The 25,828-nt window shown below is 37.6% G+C and overlaps 3 protein-coding genes and 1 non-coding gene across 12 annotated transcripts in view; 2 read left to right on the forward strand and 2 right to left on the reverse strand.

Annotated features, from left to right (window-relative positions):
* The window catches only part of TRIM23 (tripartite motif containing 23), a 37,310-nt gene extending 17,975 nt beyond the window's left edge, over window positions 1-19,335 (reverse strand). The window contains exons 1-7 of one of the 3 annotated variants that reach the window (XM_077898010.1): window positions 19,174-19,335; window positions 12,678-12,840; window positions 11,606-11,727; window positions 7,790-7,894; window positions 6,603-6,785; window positions 3,339-3,554; window positions 265-399 (exon numbers count right to left, since the gene is read on the reverse strand). In XM_077898010.1, the coding sequence (XP_077754136.1) occupies window positions 265-399; window positions 3,339-3,554; window positions 6,603-6,785; window positions 7,790-7,894; window positions 11,606-11,727; window positions 12,678-12,840; window positions 19,174-19,254 (1,005 nt within the window). In that variant the 5' untranslated portion in view covers window positions 19,255-19,335. Of the gene's footprint in view, window positions 1-264; window positions 400-3,338; window positions 3,555-6,602; window positions 6,786-7,789; window positions 8,069-11,605; window positions 11,728-12,677; window positions 12,841-19,173 lie in introns of all 3 variants that reach the window. The other 2 variants (XM_077898009.1, XM_077898011.1) reach the window with 2 other exon arrangements.
* LOC144314998 (U6 spliceosomal RNA) lies at window positions 4,718-4,827 on the reverse strand. The gene has a single exon (XR_013380821.1). It is a non-coding gene; the product is annotated as a U6 spliceosomal RNA (small nuclear RNA).
* Window positions 19,336-19,948: 613 nt separating the features above from the next.
* The window catches only part of TRAPPC13 (trafficking protein particle complex subunit 13), a 38,976-nt gene continuing 33,096 nt past the window's right edge, over window positions 19,949-25,828 (forward strand). For all 7 annotated transcript variants that reach the window (XM_077898012.1, XM_077898015.1, XM_077898013.1 and 4 more), the window contains exon 1: window positions 19,949-20,090. In XM_077898012.1, coding sequence (XP_077754138.1) covers window positions 20,045-20,090 — 46 coding nt within the window. In that variant the 5' untranslated portion in view covers window positions 19,949-20,044. The remainder of the gene's footprint in view (window positions 20,091-25,828) is intronic.
* Window positions 19,953-25,042, forward strand: SHLD3 (shieldin complex subunit 3). The gene is made up of 2 exons (XM_077898025.1): window positions 19,953-20,090; window positions 23,317-25,042. The coding sequence occupies exon 2, from the start codon at window positions 23,432-23,434 to the stop codon at window positions 24,185-24,187; it is 756 nt and encodes a 251-aa protein (XP_077754151.1). The 5' UTR covers window positions 19,953-20,090; window positions 23,317-23,431; the 3' UTR covers window positions 24,188-25,042.

Genomic DNA, 25,828 nt, shown 5'->3' on the forward strand with positions numbered 1-25,828 from the left:
TTTGTTCCAAAATAACCTGAGAGACTTCAGGAAGAAAAAGGGAATGGGGAAAATGATGGATGAAAAAAAAGTTTTTAATTGTTAAAGTGGGTGATGGGTACACGGAGATTCATTATACCACTTTCTATTATGCACTGATGAAAGTTTTTAAAAAAAAAAACAACCTATGAATTTCTTAGTTGTCTCTTCAAGCTGATTATCATGGAACATAAAACAATTATGACTTATCAGAAATGATACCTAAAAATGAAGTAAAGTGATTACCTTTGTAAAAGTGACAGGGATACTAGCATCCAACTGAATGTGATCTGCAACCTCTGTAAACTGCTGCTGCTGTTTTTGTAATGTTTCCAGTAACCTTGTAATTTCTTGTTTTGCCAAAACAACTCTACAATCATCCTAGAAAAGAGAATAGTTTTCTTGTAAACTTTTACACAGATAAGGAAAAAAGAGAGACCACCAAAAATCAAGAATAATTCATTTAACAGTATTCAAAGTTAGCTAAAATGTAAATTTGACTAGGATAATAATTGGGCATTAACAGATAATTTAAGAGAATTCTTTCAAGAGAAGAATGGATAAATTGTGGTGTATTCAGAAAGGCAACACTATACCACAATGAGAATGAGCCACAGTTATACCTGATATGAATTTCACAAACATAATGTCAAGTAAAAGAAGAAATGACATGAAGACTTCATACATGAAGATTCCTTTTTTATTAATTACCAAAAGAGACAAAAATAAGGTATGCATTAGAAGTCAAGGTATGGTTTATCCTCAGTGGAAAGCAGGTAGTTACTAGAAGGGAGTCTGAGGGGTTTCTAGGGGTGCTGCTAGTGTTCTGTTACTTAATCTGGGTGCTAGTTACATGGTAATGTCCAGTCTGAAAATTCAGCAAGCTGAACACGTATGCACACACTTCTGTATGTATGTTGTACTTTTTAAAATGATCTCAGATATACAGGTGTTGGTTTTAAAAAAACTGACTAAAGGTGAAATTGAAAAGTCTCCCTTCCCCTCTAGATCCCCAGGCTCTCTTCAAAGTCAAGCACTTTCTAGTTTCTCAAATATTCCAGATATAATTCTACACACGTACCAATATATTCTTCGTAAGATAGAGATCTCCCAATAATATGTAAGCGCCACAAGAGCAATGGTGTTTACAGTCTTTGCTCACTGTTGCATATTTACATTAGCTGATTATGAATTAATAAACTTTGCTTATTATTTGCATGTTGCCCCAGTTGCTCAGAACAAAAACCCTGCAATTCTTGCCTTCTACTCTCTCATGCCCTACAAATAAATGAATCCCACTGAATGTCCAAAATCTGGACACTTTTCACTCCCACAAGCTAAGCCACTATTCTTTCTCATGTGGAATTCTACAGAAGTCTCCAAACTCCTCCTTTCTTTTAACTCCTTCCTTCCATCCTGACTCTCCTTCAATCTATTTTTTTATACATCAAAGTCATTCTTGTCAAAATTTCACAATGACTTCTCCATTTCAATCAATAAAAGCTTAAGTCTGTCCTTCCAGTGACTCAGAAAGCCTTCCTTACAGATAATTCCCTATTACTTCCAATTTCAGCTTCCATTACCCTTTTCTTCACTTACTCTATTCCAGCCACAGTGGTCTCTTTTTGCTGTTCCTCAAATACACCAGGCATGGTGTCCTAGGGTTTCTATTCTAATCCTTTCCTCAGCTAGACTATTCTTCCCCACATTAGGGCTTGAACAAATTCCTTCACCTTCTTCCTTTTCGAGGCTTTGCTCAAATTTCATCTTCTCTCTCTTTTTTTTTAAGATTTATTTATTTATTTATTTATTTATTTATTTATTTATTTATTTATTTATTTATTATTTATTTGAGACACAGAGAGAGGCAGAGACATAGGCAGAGGGAGAAGCAGGCTCCATGGAGGGTGCCTGATGCGTGACTCGATCCCAGGACCCCAGGATCATGCCCTGAGCCAAAGGCAGATGCTCAACCACTGAGCCTCCCAGGCATCCCTAAATCTCACCTTCTCTGAATGATGCTTACACTATCTAAGAACACAGTCTGCTGGACCCTCATTTTTTTTTGTACCTAGTTCCTACCACTTTTAACATGTTATATAATCTACTTATTTAGATATGATCACAGTTTACAATTTATCTTTGTCATGCTAAAATGCTAATTCCACAAGATTATAGCTTTTTTTTTGTTTTCTTTACCAATATAGCATATATATTTAGAATGTACCTGGCACATGGTAGGCACTCAAAACATATTTGCTAAATGAACAGACAAATCGTCACCACTTAGCATCATACCTTGGACTTAGATGATGCATCATTTTTTTGGAGGGGAAGGATAATTAAGCTTTGTTCTCAAAACTGGTAATAAACATGTACATGGTCTACCATGCGTCTGTTCAATTATCTCTGTAGCAGGAACTTTGAAGAATACTGGTTAGAGTTAGGGTTCTATGACCATTAATCAAAGCAAAAGTGGGGGCACCTGCCTGGCTCAGCTGGAAGAACATATGACTCATAATCTCCGGGTTGTGAGTTGGAGCCCCATGATGGGTCATAATGGGTGTAGAGATTACTTAAATAAATAAAACTTAAAAAAAAATTTTAAGTCAATATGAAGAATGACTGTAAGACCCTAATTTCATTTGCATTAACACAGTGAGATAATATCGTATCATTAACAATTCTGATGAAATGCTTCAGAAACTCTAAAAAACTTCTAAATATATCAGTAACTACGAGCATACTTTGCAACATAATAAATATAAAAATACTTTGAAGTATTCGAGTAAATGAGATCAAGATAATCCATTTCTGATTTTGCTGTGTAGCTGATTGCTGATTATTCATTATGAACTGAACAACTGTTTATTAAGCTTTTTCTATCCAGATATAAAGATAAATAAGATGCATCTAGTCAACATCTAGAAGGATAAACAATGCATATTATATCATTCAAGTCCAAATCAGGAAAAAAAAACTATACCAGTTATGTGAACTCAAAGAATTTAATATGAAGAACCATTAACTAGGTGTAGTTATTAACTAGGTAACTGAAAGGGTAAAAAGAACTCTGAGGTATCATGGAGGAAGCAACTGTAGGATAGATTATTAAAACTTAGAAACTTACAGGAAAGCCCCCATGAAATCTAAACTCAGGTCTCTAAGGAAAGTGGTCTTCTCATGTGAGCAGTGAAATTCACAGGAACCCAAAGCAAATGGGAACCCCAAGGAAACCACCTCTACCCTCCAGCCTTCCTCTCCAATTTCCTGTTAGTGGAACCTAAACAAGAAGCCAGCTGGCAAAGTAATCTACCTACCTGTTGCAAAGTCTTTTCACAATGGAGACAGGCTGTTGAAACCTGCGACAATAAAATAGTCATATCTTCTTGTTGCTGCCTGAGCCAAATCAGTTTTTCTCGAACGTGAGCATCAACAACACTTAAAGCCATTTCTTCTTGACGACACAAAGTTTCATGTAGATCAGAAAAATAAGCTCGGACACATGACCGGGCATTCTCTGCAGTACCTGGTACCTAAGGAAATTAAAATTAATTTAAAGCATCTTTAACTGTAACAAAGATTTTTTTTTTATGTGAACTAATGAAAATTTACCGTGTATATCCTTAAAAAATTCCAAAATTGCCATCGGCACACTTGATCTTTCTCCTTAACCACAGCCTTTGGGTATCCAACTGTTTAAGCAACATCTCAAGCAAAATGGAATACCTAGTCTCCAGTCTCCCACAGCTAAACCTAGTTTCCTCCATCTCAGTAACTGGCAAAGCCCTCCCAAATTGTTCAAAATAAAAACACTGGAGTCACCCTTAATACTTCTCTTTCATATTCCATGCCTAGTCCCCCAGAAAATTCTGCTGACTTCAAAATATAACCAAGATCTGACCAAGCCTCACCACCTCCACCTCTCCAACCTGATCTATGACAGTATCATCTCTCACTTATTACAATAGTCTTCCAATTGGTCTCACTAGATCTACTCCTGCTCTCTACAGTGTATTCTCCACCCAGCAGCCAGATTTGATCCTTCTACAATGTTAAGTCAGAAACATAATTATTCTTTTGCCCATAATTCTTGAATGGTTTCCTATTCCACTCAGAGTAAATGCCAAAATTCTTTATGTGGGGTGTTCAAGGACAGACACCCTGAGAAAGCAACGTCTGAGCAAAGACCTGAGGAAGGTAAGAAAGAAAACCACATTAGTTTTTTTTTTTAAGATTTTATTTATTTATTCATGAGAGACACAGGCAGAGGGAGGTCTCCAGGATCACGCCCTAGGCTGTAGGCGGCGCTAAACCGCTGAGCCACCAGGGCTGCCCCCACATTAGTATCTTGAAGAGCATTCCTGACAGAAAGAAGAGCAAGTACCCAAGAAGACCCTTTCTGATCTCAACTCCTGTTATGCTCTCCTCTGTCACTCTACTCTAGTTGCATTTAGCCTCCCCACAGTTGTTTTGTTTTTATCAAACTATAGTTGACAATGTTATATTAGTTCCAGATGTACAACCTATTGATCCGACAATTCTACACATTACTCAGTGCTCACTACAATTAAGTATAGTCACCACCTGTCATCATACAAAATTATTACAATTTGACTGACTATATTCTTCCCTATGCTATGCTTTTCATTTGTGATTTATTTATTTTATAACTGGAAGTCTGTACCTCTTAATCCTTAAAAATATGGAACACTTCGCAAATTTCTGAATGATCCTCACACAGGCACCATGTTAATGACCTTTGCTGTATTATTCCAATTTTAGTATATGTGCTGCTGAAGTGAGCACTCCACACAGTTTCTTAAGTGCAGCAGGTACTTCAGGGCCTTTGCATTTGTTCTTCCCTCTGCCTGGAATGCTTTTCCCCCAAATATTAGCATGGTTCCCTTTCTCTTCTGCTTTACCTCTTTGCTCAATGTCCCTTTTTCAGGAAGTCTATCCACGAACACCCCATATAAAAGCACACTCTCCCTTTTTCTTGTTTTTCTCCAAAGCATCTAACCTATTTTGACCCCTTTCCCATATTAGAATGTAAACTGCAAAGGCAGAGCTTTCTGACTTACATAGCAATGTCTCCTTAGCTAGAACAATGCTAAAAGAGTGTTTAAAACTTTTGTGTTCAGGAAATGTTGATTGAATGAATGAATAAAATATTTCCATTCTAGCACAAAATGTTCAATAGAGCCTTCTGTGAGGATGGATACATTCTGTATCTGCGTGGTCTAATACGGTAGCCACTAGCTATACTTACTTGAATATACTTGAAATGCAACCTGTGAAACTAAAAACCAAACTTTGTATTTTATCTTATCTTTAATTTAAACTTAAATAGCCATATGTGGGTAATGACTACTATATTTGACAAAGCAGTATTTGAATTATCCCCCAATGATTTAGCTTTAAATTTGTTTGATTACCAAAGAAAAACATTGCATTTTGTATGTCCCTGAATATTCCCATCTGAAAATATTCCTTTCTCCTGCACAACTCAATTTAAAAAAGCCAGTCCGTAACTATCCCCTTAGTTCCTTCCTTCTCTTTACAGCTAAATTTCTTAAAAGTTAAACACACTCACTTCCCAACACCCACTTACTCTTCAATTCACTGGAGGGTATCATCCCCATTATTTCACAGATCTAAGAAATTCAATACCTTAATTAAATTATTACCTTGGCCCTATTACCCCTCTCCAAATTCTTCCTCCTCCCCCACTAGTGCATGAAATCACCATCCACTAACTTGAGCAAGATAAAAATCTAGGCAACATGCCAGACCCTTCAAGTTACTTATACAATCAATATTATCAATCACTAAGACCTACCTATTCCACTACTTTAAAATCTCATGCCCATCTACTTCTCTCCATTCTCACTACTGTAGTATTAAAGGCCATAAACATTTCTCAATCAGATAATTTCAGCAGCCTCCTGTTAATAGGTCTCCCTGCTTCCAATTCATTTTCTACATTGAAGAGCTACCTTTCTTAATACAAATCTGATTATTTTATTCCTATGCTAATTTTTCAACTACTCATCACTACCCTTGTTATAAAGTCTAAACTCTTTAATGTGGCTAACAAGATCCTACGTGATTTGGCCCTTCACTCTCTTAACAATTTTTCTCGCCAGGCCCCATCCAATACTCAAAGTTCCAAGTGGACTGAACGGAGTTGTTTCAATACTACGTCGAATTCTCACTTCCAGGCATTTAACATACTCTTTCCTCAGTGGGACAACTCACTCCCACCCTACTTTTCTCACTGACTACATATTCTTCAAGTCTCAGTTTGGTACCCTGTATTCTAGGAAGCCTTCCCTGACTCAGCAAATTAATGTTCTTCTTATGCATTGCCAAGGCATCCTATACTTCAGTTACAAAAAAAAGTTGCCACACTTGAAACTTTTTTCTACAACAGACTATAAATTCCATGAAGACTGAGACTTTTTAAAAAACTTATTTTCAGTGACTAGTGCAGTACTAGCACAATGTAATTGCTCAATAAAAATAAAAGGTTAGAGGTAAAAAGGGTAAAAATATAAAGAAAGAAGAAAAAAAGTCCTTACATGTTCTGTGTGAGCCATTCCAATTCCATCTTCTACTATTTGTTCTCCTCCTTCAATGTGCTGAACGATTCCAACTAATTTTCTGGAATAATCTGAAATTTCCTCAGTGAAGGTCCGTATGCAATGAGCCATATCTAAAATTGATGCTCGGATCTGGTTAGCTTCTGGTTCCAATACTGAATGCTAAAGTGCAACAAAATTATAGAAAAGAACTCACAGTAATGACTAATGACATAAAATGCTATTTAAATCACTCCAATGATAAAAAAAAAAAAGAGAGAGAAGCATCAACCACAAATGGCTTTTATAACACATATATAAAAAGCACAAGATAACAAATACTAATTTACCTTCACCCCAAAACTATTTATCCTTCAAAGACATAATTTAGAATTTGGGAATCCATTTATTGTTAAATAACAGTCCAAGATGGGGCACCTGCGTGGCTCAGTTGGTTAAGCATCCAACTCTAGATTTCAGCTCAGGTTTGTGAGATCTCAGGTTTGTGAGTTCCAGCCCCATATCCTTGCCCCCATCAGGCTCCATACTGGGCATGAAACCCACTTAAGATTCTCTCTCTCGGGGTGCCCGGGTAGCAGAGTGGGTTAAGCCTCTGACTCTTGGTTGCATTTCAGGTTGTGATCTCAGGGTCATGGATGGAGCGCCACATCTGGCTCTGTGCTCAGCACAGTCTGCTAAAGTTTCTCTCCCCCTCTTCCTCAGTCCCTCCCCCCACCATGTTCCCTTTCTTTCTCTAAAATAAATAAATATTAAAAAAGATATTCTCTCTCCCTACCCATCCACCCTCTCCCTCTCCTTCCCTCCCTCCCTTTAAAAAAAAAAGAATCCAAGAGACTCACTTTATAATTTTACCATAAACATCAGTTCATCAACAGACATAAATATTATCAACACAATCCAGTACATTATAAAAACATGCACACATAGAAATTTTGTTTCCTTCTGGAAAGCTATTCTTTAGTGAATAAAAAATCATAAAGCCTCTCTGAAATTTTTGTTATGACATTCAGAAATTAAATCTTTCATTTCTTTTCACGCTACCAAACTCAATTCATTCATCACTGAACTCTTCTTCAATCCCTACTTGGCATAAAGAACCAGATCAATGGAAACAAATGGTAGGCTGGTAAACTAGATAGAGTCATCCAGTCTAATTATATTCATACCTTGTGACCTTGGTGTTTTCCATATTCTTTGCAGACACAGCACATAAGTGGGCTAGTTTGACAGCCTTCTTCCAAGCAAACAAACTCAATGGCATGTACCTGATGCTGAGAGCACATGGTTTTCTCATGAGGTTTATCAGCTAGAGGTACTCGTCTGTGTTTTGCTAATGTCTTTGTAGAATGAGTAACTTGAGAACACTCTGAGCACAAATGAGTTGCACATACAGTGCAATATACAGACGCAACGTGAGCTTCATCTTCATCGCAACGAATGATGCTCTAATAAACAAAAAATTAATGTCTTCAAACTGAACCTCAATCACTGGAACATGACAAATTTTAAAATATAAAAGCCCAGAATCTTTTCTGACTGACCAAGCTTTATATATGAAATACTGGTAATTAAGTAAAAAGGTCATTTACAATTCATCTAATAAAGTATTCATTTCTATAGGAAAGTGATAAGCTATTTCCAAAATTGATTATCAATATATGCTATGAATTTGAGGCCAAAAATAAAACTGTTCTCAGAGATACACAGTGTAAAGATATCTTCCACGGAGTCCTTTAATTTTACATAAAAGAAATTGAACAATAAAGGCTGGAAATCTTTTTAGGACTAAAAAAACTGATAACAAATATATCCCCACTGCTTTATTTTTTCTTAAGATTTTATTTTTAAGTAATGTCTACACCCAAAGTGGGGCTCAAACTTAAAACCCTGAGGTCAAGAGTTCCATGATCTACTGAGATAGCCACGTACCCCTGACAACTGCTTTAAATACTACTTAACACAGAGATATATAGAAAAAAAGAGAAATCCAAATGTTATTTTGAGACGATGTGTAGACAAGAATCAGCTACAAAGTTTTTAAAAATATAGATGCCCAGACTCTAACCTAGGAAATACCTATTCCAATAGGCTTAGAAGCCTGAGCTGGGTTTTTTTTTTAACTCCACAGGTGAGCTCACTGCACAATCCTGGCTGAAAAAGCATTGAGTTAACCAAATAAAAAATAAATAAAATCTATGTTGTATATAAGCTTTTAAATATTATTTCTAATTTTCATGAATTACAAAAAGCATTCAAATTAAAAAACTTTACATGTTAGATAATCAAGAATGTTTTGAAACTTACGCTTAATAAAGGACCATAACTGGAAAGGGAGAAACTTGGAATAAATTGTTCCAGAAATAAAAATTAGAAAATATATCAATGGTGTCATTTAATATCACATTAAATTAAGAAATTAAAAAAAATAAAATAAATTTAAAAATAAATAAATTTTAAAAAGTAAATTAAGAAATGAACTCAAAGGTAAACATTTTTACTTGCAATTTTGAGAAACACATACACATAAAACTAAAAATTCATGTCTTCTGTTTTCCAGACATGAAAAATAATTTACAAGGTCAATATTAGACAATATTCTAATGTCTTTTGAAAGATAAAGATATAGCACATGAAAGAACTACAAAAATTTTAGAAAACAGTGCTCCCCACAACTCTGTGGTCAACTAATATTCAACAAAGCAGGAGAGAATAGCCAATGGAAAAAACACAGTCCCTTCAACGAATGGTGTTGGGAAAACTGGACAGCCATATACAGAAGAATGAAACTGGACCGTTTTCTTACACCATCCACAAAATTAAATTCAAAATGGATTAAAGACCTAAATGTGAGACAGGAATCTATCAAAATCCTAGAAGAGAACGGAAGCAACCTCTGGGATCTCAACCACAGCAAATTCTTACTAGACACATCTCCAGGGGCAAGGGAAACAAAAGCAAAAATGAACCTTTGGGACTTCATCAAGATAAAAAAGCTTCTGCACAGCAAAGGAAATAGTCAACAAAACTAAAAGGCAACCTACAGAATAGGAGAAGGTATTTGCAAATGACACATAGATAAAGGGCTAGTATCCAAAATCTATAAAGAACTTACCAAAATCAATATCCCTAAAATAAAAAAATCCAGTTAAGAAGTGGTGGAAGACAGGAACAGACATTTCTCAAAAGAAGATATATATATAAAGAGTAAACAGTCACATGAAAAACTGTTCAACATCACTCAGCATGAGAGAAATACAGATCAAAGCCATAATGAAATGCCACCTCACATCAGTTAGAATGGCTAAAAGTAACAACTCAGAAAATAACAGATGTTGGGGAGGATGCAGAGAAAGGAAAACCCTTTGCTTTGAGGGTAGGAATGCAAACCAATGCAGCCACTCTGGAAAACAGTATGAAGCTTCCTCGAAAAGTTAAAAAAAAACAGAACTACTCTACAACTCAGCAATTACACTACTAGGTATTTATCCAAAGGATACAAAAATAGTGATTCAAAGGGGCACATGCACCCCAATGTTTGTAGCAGCACTATCCACAACAGCCAAAATATACAAAGAGTCCAAAAGTCCATTAACAGATGAACAGATAAATATGTATATATAGATACAATGGAATATTACTCAGCCATAAAAAGAATGAAATTTGCAAAATTGTGGATGGAACCAGAGGGTATTATGCTAAGCAAAATAAATCAGTCACACAAAGACAAATGATTTCACTCATGTGTGGAATCTAACAAACAAAAAAAGATGAACATAGGGGAAGGGAAGGAAAAAGACATTAAGATAAAAACAGAGAAGGAGGCAAACCATTAAGAGATGCTTAACTACAGGAACAACCTGAGGGTTGCTGGAGGGAAGGTGGATTAGGGAATGGGGTAAATGGGTGATAAACATTAAGGAGGGCACATGATATACGAGCACTGGGTGTTACAGGCAACTGATGAATCACTAAATTTAACCCTGAAACTAATACTATACTACACGTTAACTAACTTGAATTTAAATAAACTCTTTAAAGAAAAAAAAAAAAGTGTTCCAGTCTGAAATTCACTTCAGTGAATCACTTTACATAAAGAAATCATGACCTAAAAAAAAAAAAAAAAAAAGAAATCATGACCTAATAAAAAAGAGGTAGAAATCAATGACTTTTTTTCCTTGATACTGAACCTGTGGTTTTAAAGTTGATCACCAAAATCACTAACTGTTATTTACTACAACTATTCTTATATCTAGTACAATATATGAGCTATGGCGACAATCCTTCAAGCATTAAAAATGTATTTTAAGGGGCGCCTGGCTGGCTCAGTCTAGAGCATGCAACTCTTGATCTCAGGGTCATGAATTCAAGCCCCACATTGGGCATGGAGCGTACTAAATTTAAAAAATAAAAATAAATAAAAATAAAAATGTATTTTAACCTGTGTTAATGAGCTTCATTCTAATATTTACTGGACGATCAGCCTGTTGGATAAAGAGAGTATACTTACACACAATTTAAACTTTTCATGAAGATATTTAATAGTAATAATTCCCTCAGGAGCTACTGCTATTTTTAATGCATTTGGCCTCTACATTAAATGGCCTTTTTCAAGGAGTTCCTCTTTCTTTGTGCTGTACTATTTACTGTTGATTCACTTTTGCATCCTTGGTTTAATGTAGCTTACACCTTCTTCTTACCATTCCATAACCTTCTTACTCTTTGACTTTATCCTTGGGTAGAACTGAATTATAATAAGGAGATAAGTTTATATATAAAACATACTTTGGGTATAGTATTTTCAGAGAATTGCTATTTAGCTGGAAATATTGCTGCCTACAAATCTGTAATATAATGAAAAGTTATGTTTCTGGAATCCTATCTGCTGGAGCAAGTGAGGTAAGATTGTGCTTTTAATGCAAAGATTTTAAATTAAAAGAAAAAATTCATACTCATAATAAATATTTCACATGTTCTATCAGTACCTCTCCAGATATTCCAATGGCTTCTTCTGCAGCTCCACATTGACCAATATGTCCATTCTGCAGTCGTTCCAAAAGCTCCAATAAAGCAAAATTTTTTTTCAATCCCCAAACACCTGAATCTCCTAGAATATAAAAATAACTAAATCTAACAAAATGGACTATTAATAATTTTACCTTTACTATACCTCAATAGTAATTTGTCATATATTTTAATCATTAATATCTAAATTTTCAAAATTCAAATTTCCTCATTATCTTTTTATGTTAGAACTATTGTCTTGCTAAAATTCTCTTTAAAAAACAGTTCCTTAGCATTGCGAGTAGAAACATACTTAAAGTTCTACTATTTTTCTATCATTTAACTCTATAAATCCTATCATTGATTTTTACTACATATATTAAACCAAAGGCTTTAAAATATTTTTTATATCAACTTTCAGTAAGAAACATATTTTCAATTACAACACAGAATAGCATACGTTTATTTATATATATATCAATACTTTTTTTAAATATGTGTATATATACATCTGAAACAAGAGTTTCACACACCAATATTCACCCTTACAGTGTGCAACACACCCACATTTTTGTTCTATTTCTTCTTTTAAAAATCATGCTCACAGCCAATTAAACTGATTTTATAACTACAAATAAGCTATGATTCATGTCTGAAAACCACTGTAAGAAACATACACTTAACCTAAAATAACTCCTTAGTAAAATGGAACTCAAACAGCTAAACACAATCTTTTTTCCCCACCTCTCATTTAAACTAGAATCTGCAGCACTCAATGACTATAAAAACTCTTTTTCACACAAATAAACAATTTTATTTCTTTTTTTTAATTTTTTTTTTTTATTTATTTATTTATGATAGTCACAGAGAGAGAAAGAGAGGCAGAGACACAGGCAGAGAGAGAAGCAGGCTCCATGCACCGGGAGCCTGACGTGGGAATCGATCCCGGGTCTCCAGGATCGCGCCCTGTGCCAAAGGCAGGGGCCAAACCGCTGCGCCACCCAGAGATCCCTACAATTTTAAATCTTAAATACATACAATGTATTTTCCTACCTAGATCTGTTACTTGTCGATCAAAAGGGCAACGGATTGCTCTTCCATGAAGAGGCAGGCGGGTAAGACAGTCATGACAGACTGTGTGGCCACAAAGCAGAAGGCGAGGAACTTTATCTCCTTGCAAAGAAAAGACATCTTCACAAACTCCACACTCCAGCACCTAGTGTTTGGAAAGGAAACGTGCTCTTTGAATGATTTTTTTTTAATATTTTACTTATTTATTCATGAGAGACAGCGAGAGAGAGAGAGAGAGAGAGAGAGAGGCAGAGACACAGGCAGAGGGAGAAGCAGGCTCCGTGCAGGGAGCCCGACGTGGGACTCGATACTGGGTCTCCAGGATCAAGCCCTGTGCTGAAGGCGGCGCTAAACCACCAGGGCTGCCCTCTTTGAATGATTTTAAAAGCACACATTCTTCTGGCCAAAAATACTCAATCTAATACACTAAATCGATCTTGTTACATTATTCCTCCATGAAAAAAACAGTCTCGGTCATAAAATGTTAAATCACCTTTTATCATTTTATCTGACAGACCCTGCAAAAATTACATCATAGTAAAATCACCTTGAAGTATCAAAGGTTAGGGACCAAGATAATGTTGTAAATTAACATCATCTTTCTCTTTTGAAAATTATGACTTGATTCATTGTATCTGAATCTGTGTAACATATTATTCTATCAAAGTTGGGTTCTTAAACAATTTTTCTGCAATTACCTACCCCTAAAAGACCATCATTAATTTGAACAGAAATCATTTGAATTATGTACTAGGGTAACAATTATCATTTATAAATGATAATGAACTTGTTCATTACAGAGTATAATTTTCAAACATTTTCTAGTATCCACTTATCATCATGTAAAGTAAAGAAAGCAGTCAGCTAAGACTTGAATTTCAATTCGTTGTTCTCAATTAATAAATATGCCCCTGGGTTAGGAAATATTTTGTCCATATAGTTCCAATTACAGGCACATGACTTGCCTGAGACCACGTAGTCAAAAGAACGGCAACAAGAATCGAGCATATTCTGTTTCCCAAGTCCATGAGGTTATGTTTTATAATTAATCAACAAACTATTTTTTTTTATCAATGAAGCACTCTTGGTACCTTTATTTCCCAATATATATGAAGTGTTATACAATTTTAATTTATTTTTAAAAATACCCACACTGAAATGCTCAATTGTACCACAAACTCCTATGTCAGCTATCCATGACCTGTGACAATCTGGTCTCTGTCCTACTGCTTCACTGACACCCACTTAAGACTCAATTCCCAAACTATATAAAAAAAATGTGTAGTTTCCAAAACATGACACACTGTTTTTGCCTCTTTTTTTATGCTAATGCCAAGGAAATAAACATTCTTCAAGTGGATCTTTTTTTTTTTTTAATTAATAAACAAATTTCTAAACAACTGTATTTGTCAGAGCTGTGGACAGAGCTGTGGGTCAGTCTACCCACAGCTCTGTCCAAGTGAAATAACCACACTATCTCTTGGGCCATCATGCACCACAGATAAGTGTTTATCTTAACATTGAAACACTTTAATTCCATTATTGGCTTCCAGCCTGTCTTTTTCCCTCTTAGACCAAAAAGCCCTCAGAAACTGGGCATCCCAAACAATCCAGTACTGGTGTGCTTATATAAATAAATTTGACAAAATAAAAAATTAAAAACAGTTCAGCTCAACCACCATCCCCCTCCCCCAACAAATACACAATGCAAGGTAAAAAATAAAAGAAAAAAAAGAAAATCCACATGGAAATAAGACTTAATCCATTAAAAATTTAAAATCAACTCTAATTAATTTGGACTTCGTGCATAAAATACAAACTTTCACTGTATACTGATCATTCATAATTGGCTTACACCCCAGTATGGTTCAAAAGAGGCTTAAATGTAACATACATATCAAGAGAAAAAACATAAAAACAGCTCTTTAAACATATGAAAAGATGTTCAATCTCAGTCAAAGCACTTTGAAACGCACTTAAATCTAAACCAATATATTTTTTCAGATTAGATCAAACAGGTGGAAAACCCTTTGTGTAATCCTTTGTGTCGGCAAGTGTGTGGGAAAACAGATATTCTTAAACTTACTGACTGCTGTGAAATGTTTACTAAAACAGGCTTTAAGAAAGGCAATTTAACAATACCTATCAAAAGTTTACTTAGCTTAATAGTTGTATTTACAGAAATATATCTGACAAATATATCACAAGGGTGTGACAAGATCTCTAGATCATTCCTCACAGCGCCATTTGCATTTGCAAATGATGGGAAACAAAATAAATAGGTATCAGTATAGACTGGAAAATAAATTATAGTATATTCATATACTGCAAAACCACGCAGTCTGTTGAGAAAGGTAGTTTCTTATGTATACACACAGAATTGTTTCATATGAATAAAGAAAAGTGAAAAATACATAGAATATTTAGCTTTTGCATAAAGCTGGGGAAAAAAGAGCATATATTTATATATATATTTTTATACAGGCACACTATCTTTCTAGCAGTATACACAGGAAACGGATTACACTGGAATAGTAAATGGCTCCCTATGAGGAGGAAAACAGATGGGAAGAGTTACACATAAATTGTATTATACACAGACACTTAAATGTATCTTACATTTTTTAAAAAGGCAGGACAGAAGTTTCATTTAAATATCCTCGCTTAACATAAGAAAATGCTCTGCATCACTTGCCATCAGGGAAATACAAATCAAAACCACAATGAGATACCACCTCACACCAGTGAGAATGGTCAAAATTAACATGACAGGAAACACAGGAAACAACAGGTGTTGGAGAGGATGTGGAAAAAGGGGAACCCTCTGCCCTGTTGGTGGGAATGTGAACTGGTGCAGCCACTCTGGAAAACTGTGTGGAGGTTCCTCAGAGAGTTAAAAATAGAGCTGCCCTATGACCCAGCAATTGCACTGCTGGGGATTTACCCCAAAGATGCAGATGTCGTGAAACGCCAGGACACCAGCACCCCGATGTTTATAGCAGCAATGTCCACAATAGCCAAACTGTGGAAGGAGCCTCGGTGCCCATCAAAAGATGAATGAATGGATAAAGATGTGTATATAAAATGGGATATTACTCAGCCATTAGAAACAACAAATACCCAACATTTGCTTCAACGTGGATGGAACTGGAGGGTATTATGCTGAGTGAAATAAGTCAATTGAAAAAAAAAAATAAAAATAAAAAAAAATAAAAAAAAAAAGAAATAAGTCAATTGGAGGACAAACATTATAGGTCTCCTTCATTTAGGGAATATAAAAAATAGTGAAAGAGATTAAAGGGGAAAAGAGAGAAATGAGTGGGAAATATCAGAGAGGGAGACAGAACATGAGAGACTCCTAACTCTGGGAAGCGAACAAGGGGTAGTGGAAGGGGAGGCAGGCGGGGGGTGGGGATGACTGGGTGATGGGCACTGAGGGGGGCACTTGGCAGGATGAGCACTGGGTGATATGCTATATGTTGGCAAATTGCTCCAATAAAAATAAATAAATAATATCCTCGCTTAAATATCAAATTCATTCAGATACAGAAAAGATACAATAGAATTAGATATAAAATAAATACAACATTTTTATATATGTTCTTATTTTTGTAATACAATAAATTTATGACCATAATCTCCAAAGAATCAAAATAAATTTTAGTGCATTGATATCTTTTATCTCTGACCCCATAATTGCACAAGATGAAAGAACTTGAGTTGCTACCACAGGTTTTTTCAAAAAGCACTGGTAATATACCACAGATTTACAAACCAAACACGAGTCCAAAAATAAACTTACTAGACTATTTCACATCAACTCAATAAACAAGAGAGTGAGATATTCTTCCTTCAGTGTTTATGAATAGGAACTGTGGTTAACAGCACAAGGAATTAAATCCTAAATAAGAAAAAAAGCTCTTAATTTTATCAACTTCACAAATATGTCAAATGGAGCTTCAAACTAATATCACATGTAAATCAAATTTTAATAAGTCAGACCATATTTTTTTAAGTTCTTATTTTTTTAATAATCTCTACCCCCAACATGGGGCTCGAACTCATGACTCAAAAATCAAGAGTAGCACACTCCTGCAGCTGAGCCAGCCAGGTACCCTAACCAGACTAAGAAGACTCACTCTGCAAATGAAACTTTCCTGGGGCACCTGGGTGGCTGAGCAGGTTGGGCGCCTGCTTTCAGCTCAGGTCCTGATCTCGGAGTCCTGGGATGGAGCCCCAAATCCAGGCCCCTGCTCAGCAGGGAGTCTGCTTCTCCCTCTCCATTTACCCCTTCCCCACACTCACGCTCGCTTTTTCTCTCAAATAAATTAAGAAAAATTCGAAAACAAAAAAACTTTCCTGATATTTTTTTCTTTTAGAATGTAAGTAATTTCATAATGTCAAATTTTGCCTTTGACTTCTCTAATTTGAAAAAACCCTGTCATTATCAACTCGTTCACTAAACACATTATTTCACATTTTCACATTATAGACTTCAACTTTTACCTTCCAATGAATAATTTCTGCTTTCATCTACAAAAATGACAATTAGTCGGATTTTTAAAAATTTATGCCATCATACCCCTTACAAATTACGGCATAAGGATCTTGACAAAAAGGACTACCCTCCTGCACAGCTCAGGCACATTCTATGTGTGAAGACAAAAAACACACAAAGTGAACCTCTAACATATCAAACTTTGTGCTGTAACAAATTTGAGTCATATGAGGCTTTCATATATATATATATAGAGAGAGAGAGAGAGATTTTAAGGCAACTAGAGTAACAATAATAGATACACCAATAATATCCATTGTAATTACAACTTAATTCAGTATAATTCACAAAATAATCTCCAGGGATCCTCTTTTAGATAAAGCACAATTTAATAAATAAGACTCCGATCATACAACGTGCCTAACAACAGTGCCCCTCTGTATCTCAGATAAAGCTGTGTACCTTCAGGGTACCTTTATTAATACACAAAGGCCAGACGAATTAAAAGCCATCAACAAGTGATAGCATACCTGTGAGCCGAAATGTTGTAGCATTTGTTGTCATACGAGACTAACAATAGGTGAAGAATCACAGATGGGTCTTACCAAGATCTTAAAATAACTTCAGATATTATCTGGAATATTGGTTCTCAACCATTAAAATCACATTAAAATCGCTTCTGGGGATTTTTTTTTTAAAGAATTTATTTATTTATTTATTTATATTTATTTATTTATTTATTTATTTATTTATTTATTTATTTATTTATTTATTTATGATAGACATAGAAAGAGAGAGAGAGGCAGAGACACAGGAGGAGGGAGAAGCAGGCTCCATGCCGGGAGCCCAACGTGGGACTGGATCCCGGGACTACAGGATCGTGCCCTGGGCCAAAGGCAGGCGCTAAACCGCTGAGCCACCCAGGGATCCCCGCTTCTGGGATGTTTAAAAAAAAAAAATGCTGATGTCAAGTTAATCAGAACTGGGGGAGGAGGTGTGTATCAGCAGGGTTTGTTTGTTTGTTTAAGTCCTCAGTTATTGGGGGCTCAGCGGCTTAGCACCTGCCTTCGGCCCAGGTCACGATCCTGGAGACCTGGGATAGAGTCCCACATTCGGCTCCCTGAATGGAGCCTGCTTCTCCCTCTGCTTGTGTCTCTGCCTCGGTTTCTCATGAATAAATAAATAAAATCTTAAAAAAAAGAAAAAAAAAGTCCTCATTCTACTATGTAGCCAGTAATGACAATTACCAATAACTCAGATTACAACAATCCTGAAAGTTATCACAAGACACTGAGATCAGTTCTCCCTTGCACATCTTCTTTCCCATAGGTCTAGAGTGGAGGGCAAGGATGAATCCCACGTATTTCAATTGATCTTTCTTTCTTTTTTTTTTTTTTTTTAGATTTTATTATTTACTTATTCATGAGAGACACAGAGAGAGAGGCAGAGACACAGGCAGAGGGAGAAGCAGGATCCGTGCAGGGAGCCCGGCATGGGACTCGACCCCAACCCCGGGTCTCCAGGATCACGCCCTGGGCCGAACGCGGCGCTATACCGCTGAGCCCCCTGGGATGCTCCCAACTGACTTCTTAATCAATGAATCTTGAAGCATGTAAGCACACTAGAATTTGGAACCTGAAGCACAGGGCAATCCCCATATCCCAATGCCCAGCCACGCTGCTGCTGGGACGCGTCCCAAACGTGTGGACAGTCCGTACTCACGAGCGAGGAGGGGCCCGACTAACCAACACCACACGTCTGGTGATAGGAGGAGGGCAATAATGAAAACCAGAGCTAAAAAGGCAGTCACCCCTGGATCTGTCGGAGGGGAGGAGAACGGACGGGGGAGGGGAGGGGAGGGCTAGTGACGCCAGGAGGGGCGCAGAGGCCCAGCGAAGACGGCGGAGCGCGGCCGCCAGACCTCAGGGACGAACCCAGGGGAGGCCGCAGGTGGGGAACACAGCACGCAAGGCCCCTCACCTTCACCACGGCCGTCCCGCGGCCGCCCTGCCGGCCAGCGTCCAGTCCCGCTCCAGGCTTGTTTACAATCAGGGTAGCCATCCTACGCGGAGCGGCGCCGCAGGAGCAGCCGTCACGGCCTCCAACGGAGGGGCGGGGCCCAGCCGCCTACCCAGAGGCCTCCGCGCTCGCCGCCGGCGCACAGGCGCAGTAGGAAGCGCGGAGCGCCGCGGGGCTGACCTTTGCCCCCCTCCTTCCGCCAGTCCCTACCTCTTCGGCGGCGCCGCCTCGTGTGTTTGAACGCTTTGCTGTTTGTATTCTTATTCAAGATGCGGTCTGCATCTGCAACTGGCGGAAGGAATACGAATAAAGGAAATTTTAAAAAAAGAAGGGATAAAGCAAGAAGCAAAGTTTCGAGGGGAAGCCCCCGCTTCGATCACCACCTCCGCCTAATGGCAGGCGAGACGCGGGATGGGGAGTGGACTACATCTCCCTGCATGCAATGCGGCTCTGCTTATAAACTACAAATCCCAGCATGCAAAATCCTCCGCGCCCCCCCCCGCCCCTTCACTGTGCGATGCAAGTCTTTGGGACGCTGCGCGCTGTCACCGAGAAGTGGTTTCTTGAAATTGTGATGCGTGACTGCCGCTGGGAAATAGACAGGGATGTAATGGACAGGTGTCTAAGGAGCGAGGGATGGCTTCGGTGAAAGGAAGCCGCTGAGTCCGTCCGTGAAGGACGTGATAAAGAAGAGCCTTGAAGGCGGCAGCAGCGCGGAGAACCCCGTGGGGAGCGAGGTGGAGCTTCGCGAACGTCGGCTCTTCCGTTCGCTTCCGGGCTGCGCTGAACCTGTGCGGCTGCCGTAGGCCGGGGGTCGGTAGCGCCGGTCAGGATGGAAGTGAATCCCCCCAAACAGGAGCACCTGCTGGCCCTGAAAGGTAGACTTTTACGCACCTGACTCCCTCTAGTCTGTTTTGTCCTCTTCTCTCGCTGGTTCTCGAAGTCGTTGCCACAAAGACCCGGTCCCGGGGACTCAGGCCTCGTCTTTTCCTTCGACGTTGCCCTGCCCTGCCCTGCCCTGGGGCGACGAGCGGAAGGAGGGGGTTCTTCTCCTTGGGGCTCTCAGGTCTGACGGCCTCTCCCTAGAGAGGAACGGATAACCTGGTAAATCACCGGAGGTGGTACTGCTGCACCTGCCAGGCTGCAGGGGGTGTCGTGGGGATGGGACAGTTCATGTCAACCTCCGTTTTCTGTGCATGGCAAGAAAACTTGTAGTGAATTTGATGATTTAGGGGAAAACCCACAGGGCGGCGTTTTTCTGGAATTCTTACTGTTTTCTGAAAACCTTTTTAAGATAGCTTCAGCTTTATTTTCTCTTCTGCTTCCACAAACGTGTTTTTTCTTTTTCTTTCTTTTCCTTTCTTTCCTTCCTTCCTCCCTCCCTTCCTTCCTCCCTCCCTCCCTCTCTCCCTCCCTTCCTCTACTGTGTGGTCACCAATAAGTTCTTGGACTGAGCTGGGAAAAGGCTCAATAGATTACTTGAATTCAGTTAAGTTGCACTGACCTTCAGTGATGTGAGCATCAGACGTTCCAGAAGCTCACCAGTGCCATCCCTAACAAAATCAGATACTCCTAGCTGAGGATAATAGGTTTATCTCTGGCTGTAGGATTAGAAAGCGATATTAAAGTTCCTTTTAAGTATTTATTTATTCATGAGATAGAGAGAGGCAGAGACACAGGCAGAGGGAGAAGCAGGCTCCATGCAGGGAGCCTGATGCGGGACTCGATCCAGGGTCCCTAGGATCACACCCTGAACCAAAGGCAGATGCTCAACCACTGAGCCACCCAGGGATCCCAGAAAACAACTGTATTAAATAATATAGCAATAGGATCTGGAAGCTCAGCCTGAGAAAATGAGCTAGACTGAAATGGGTTCTTATATAGAAGAAGGGAAAGAAACTGTCTTTTTTTCTTCTTCTTCTTAATCTCATGTGAAGTATGTGGAATAGATTTTACTTAATATCTATCAGAAATTTAAGAGACTTTCAGGATCACAGAGCTAGAAAGCGATTGGAGGCAATATTTTAGCCCAAGGCCTTTACCTTTCCAAGACTCCATGTTGCCTCCTAATGGAGGAGGCTGCATTTTCAGAGAACATTTTCCCATTAACTACTATGACGGGGAATCTGAAACAGTTCTCTTAGCTGCTGGGTATCAATTTACGCAAACTGAAAGCTATTAAACGCCAAGTTACATTGCAGTGATGTGGAAGCTAAGTGCCATTGGGTATTTTTAGTTTTCTATTATTTATTTCCTGAAACAGAAGATCACCTGGGAAAGAGTATTTTAGCAGCCTAAGAGGACAAGTGCTGTGAAGTTCACTGATAGTTTCAGTTTTATTAAAGCTCCTCGGTATCATTGTTCCCCCTTGCTACTCAAGAATTTTCACAAGTTGTGGGACACCTGCCTTGCTCAGTTGGTGGAGCATGTGACTCTCCATCTTGGGGTAGTGAGTCCAAGCCTCACATTGGATGTAGAGGTTACTTTAAAAAATAAAAAAATTTACTGAAAAAAATAATTGTCACAGATTTTAATTTTACTAATTATTGGATGCCAAGTGTACCAATTTATATAGTCATTTAAGTTTCTTATATATGTAAAATACTAAGAAGCTCTCCGAACCTTATCATCCTTGGAATACAATGTTGAATAAGTTCTTTTAAAAAAAAAAAAAAAGAAGAAGAATTCTCAGTGCCATATTTTACAATGTAAGGAAAAGGAAAGGAAAAAATAAAAGTATTATTAATGCTTTTAAGAATATGCTCTCTGTGTTTAGGTTCATATTAAAATTATGGATGGTAAGGATCACAGTCATTTATGAATTTAAGTTGTCACATCTGTTAGTGGACACTGACAATAGGTAAAAAGAATCATTATGCGATTAATTACTTCTGACTTTTCAGAATCAGTGGTCAATGAATACTGTGACATCATGACAGGAGTTCCCACCCATCATCATTCTAGCAATAGGCGAATCCCTTTGAAAGGTTCTCTAATGATTTGGGGGAGAAGAAATACAACCTCTCTTTTTTTTTTTTTCCAACAGTAATTAGGATTTGAAAGAGCCTGCATTATGGCTCCTGCAGCTTTGGACTCGGTTAGGAAACCTACCTATATGCTGAAATTTATTATCAATGACTTCATTTGGGGCAACTTGAAGACTTTGTTGTTATGAGAGGGAAAAAAAGTGAGGTCTAGGGCAGCCCCTGTGGCGCAGCGGTTTAGCGCCGCCTGCAGCCTGGGGTGTGATCCTGGCGGCCCGGGATCGAGTCCCACATCGGGCTCCGTGCATGGAGCCTGCTTCACCCTCTGCCTCTCTCTCTCTCTCTCTCTCTCTCTCTCTCTCTCTGTGTGTCTCTATGAATAAATAAATAAAAATCTTTAAAAAAAAAAAAAGTGAAGTCTAGCTGCCGCCCTCCTCCTCCTCCTCCCCCCCGCCCCCCATTCAGGAACCATAGTACCAAGGTCTTGATATTCTGAAAGTCCTCCATTTATACAAAGGAGACTGTCACAGACCCAGTTCCTAGCCTAGTTAAAATTCAGAGTTAAACTATTTTTATGTTATTAGTGTTTACAACTGCAAATGAAATAAAGTCATTAAGTATTCTGTCTCTGTATTTGGTAGAATTCATATAATTTTAAAGTATTAAATGATCATTTTTCTTAAGGCATTAAAAATTACAATGATTTTCATTGTCCTCAATTCAGCTGTCTCAAATTTCTAAGTACCATAACATTTTTGTTATCTTCAGATGAATCTAGTATTCTAAGAATCACTAATTTACTCTGTTTTTTGCTATAGTCTTAAGATTATTATTACCTACTATGTTAATGATGGTAGTTCCAAGTCCTTTATATCTGTTATGTTAGACACATCGACTACTGGCAATGATCTTATAGGGCTGGCAGTGATCTTATAGGGCATCTAATCCAGATCCCTTATTTTGGTAAGATAAAGCATTTCCAGTTTTGTGGATTAAATTTGCATTTACCAACAGCACTTGGTAAAATGTCATATTGGGATTGGTTTTGTCTTTTCTTTTTCCCTATTTGTGTGTAGGCTGCCCCTACCGTATCTTACTCTTTGCAATACTTCCACTTTAGGTCCTGTTTCCCTCTGATTTGGAAAGAGAGTCTTGTAATTATAAATTACATTCTAGCGCTGAGGAGCACATCTAAGAAATGTTCTCTTCATTAAGAGTAACTGGATTACTGCAGGATGACTACAGAAGTAATATTACATTATCGACCATATGAGAATGATCCCACACAACTGCTAAAAATTGCAGAGAAAGCAATTCAAGACTTTCCTACACGTCCACTAACGAGATTTATTCCTTGGTTTCTGCATGATGGGTCCAAACTTCCACTCAAACCTAAAAGATCACCACCTGTGATTTCTGAAGAGGCAGCTGAAGATGTGAAACAGTACTTAACCATTTCAGAACACGATGCTAAATCACAGAGTTATGATTGCACAGTAGATCTTTTGGAATTTCAACCTAATTTAAAAAAAAGGAAGCACTTAATCCGGTCACATTCACTGAATGAACAGACTAATTGTGGAAATCTAGATAAACAATCAGAGAAGGGAAGACAGCACAAGAAGAGGTTTTGGAGTGTTTCACTTCCCAACAGTAATTGTACTGAAAATATTTTTCCTTTGTCTAAGAAATTGCAAGATAGTTTAAAGGCACTGAATTTGCATTCACTTTACAGAGCAAGATGGACTATAGAGCACGCTATTTGTAACAACCAAACTCTGGAAGACATTTGGGCAAAACTCAATCAAATTATCAGGCACAATGAACTTCCATCTTGTAATGCAACCTTTCAGAGACACTTAGACCAAATATGGGTGTTCTGTGATATTATGTACTGTGAATATGTGGGAAATCTTCTTAAAGGAAGGTTAGCTCTTACTGGGAAAATGAATTTATTCATGCATAAATATGGTGTTATTTTTAGTATGTAATGAATTTCACTGTCAAAGAGAAGAATATTCTGAATAAACTGAATATGATCTGAAATAGTGAGATCAATAAATTTTTATGGGTTTTTAAATTTTTCATTTGACCCTTCACTAATACATCCTATTCATTCTTAATATTGTAAAAAGTTGTGTGGTAATTTGTATACCATTGTTTTCTAGAAATAAATGTTTATTAGATGAGTTCTTAGACTTATCTATTAACTCGAGAGCTTTCTGGGTTATACTTTTAGTAGTCTTCTAAATGAATCGTGATAAATTACTTGTACCGAGTTTACAGGGAAAATGTTCTATTCCTTTTGTCCTGTTACTTTTCCAGTGGTTGAATTAGATATTGCCGTGAATGATAGCAGATAGTTTGGATTTTGGTAAAGCCTCAAAATGTAAAATTGTAGTGTTTTTTCTTTTTTCCTTTAAAGCATAATGATTTTTTTTTTCAAGAAAGAAAACCAATTCTATTGCAAATGTTATTCAAGTAGCATGAACATAGTCCAAATTGGGAAACTAGACCAGACTCCACTGATGCTTCCAAAAATCTGTAACTGACAGTTATTTGATGTGGAATTTTGAAACAAAAGTACAAAATGTATAATTTGCCATAGACCGTAATGTATCTTTAAGGATATAACTTATTTTGAAGGGAAATATCAAATGTAGATAAGAGATTCTTATTCTTTAATCTAGTACAAGTATTTCAGCCTTATTGATGGTTAATGCTGATTACTAGTTGACTGGTTCCTGTGAGTTTCCCGTAAGCAAAATGTTATAAATTGGGTTTACACTTCACGTCATAAAAATACCCAAAGTGATCATACAATAAAAGTTATATGTAAAAATGTATTTATTTGGCAAATTTTAAATGCCTACCATGAGATAGATGTTAGAATGTAGTATGGAAGGAGAGAAACATGGACCTTGTTCTTACAGAGCTCATGTGGAGTTATTCTCATTACAAGGTCGAACCAACTCCCTGGGAGAAAGAAAAAAAAAAAGTAAGACTGTAGTCTTTCTGGAACGAAGACACACATTTGTCTTGTGGTGCTTGATTCAGTAAGGGCTCAATAATACATGTACATGCCATTTGGAGAGATTCTTCATAGCCCGAGTGAGCTGAGGTTGCTAAAGAGCAAACTACTAATTTTTTAAAAAATTATTTATTCATTCATTCATTCATTCATTCATTCATTCATTCATGAGAGACACAGAGGCAGGGACACAGGGAGAGGGAGAAACAGGATCCCTGTGGGAACCCGATGTGGGACTTGATCCCAAGACCCAGGAATCACGCCCTGAGCCAAAGGCAGACACTCAACCACTGAGCCACCTGGGCATCCTCAAGCTACTAATTTTTAAATAAAGAGATAATATTTTCCAATTAGGTTTCAGTCTGTCCAAATACTGTTTTAACTACTTTCAGTTACCTTTTTATTGTCTCAAGTGAGCCTGCTGTCCAGAAAATAATCATCATGTGTATGTGATGCTTCCAAATGTCTTTAAATAAAAAATCACCAGGTCTGGAGGGAATTTCTGAGGTCACTTCTTCAGTAATTACTTCCTTTTTCTTTCCTTAATCATCTTTTCACCATGGACGGCTGCAGAAATGTCAAGAAGTTATTCAATATTGCC

The sequence above is a fragment of the Canis aureus genome, chromosome 5 (assembly GCF_053574225.1).
Source record: "Canis aureus isolate CA01 chromosome 5, VMU_Caureus_v.1.0, whole genome shotgun sequence".
In the NCBI taxonomy this organism is placed as follows: domain Eukaryota; kingdom Metazoa; phylum Chordata; class Mammalia; order Carnivora; family Canidae; genus Canis; species Canis aureus.

Bases quoted from the DNA above. Each gene is read 5' to 3' on its own strand.
- SHLD3 (XM_077898025.1), top strand. From the start codon at position 23,432: ATGACTACAGAAGTAATATTACATTATCGACCATATGAGAATGATCCC.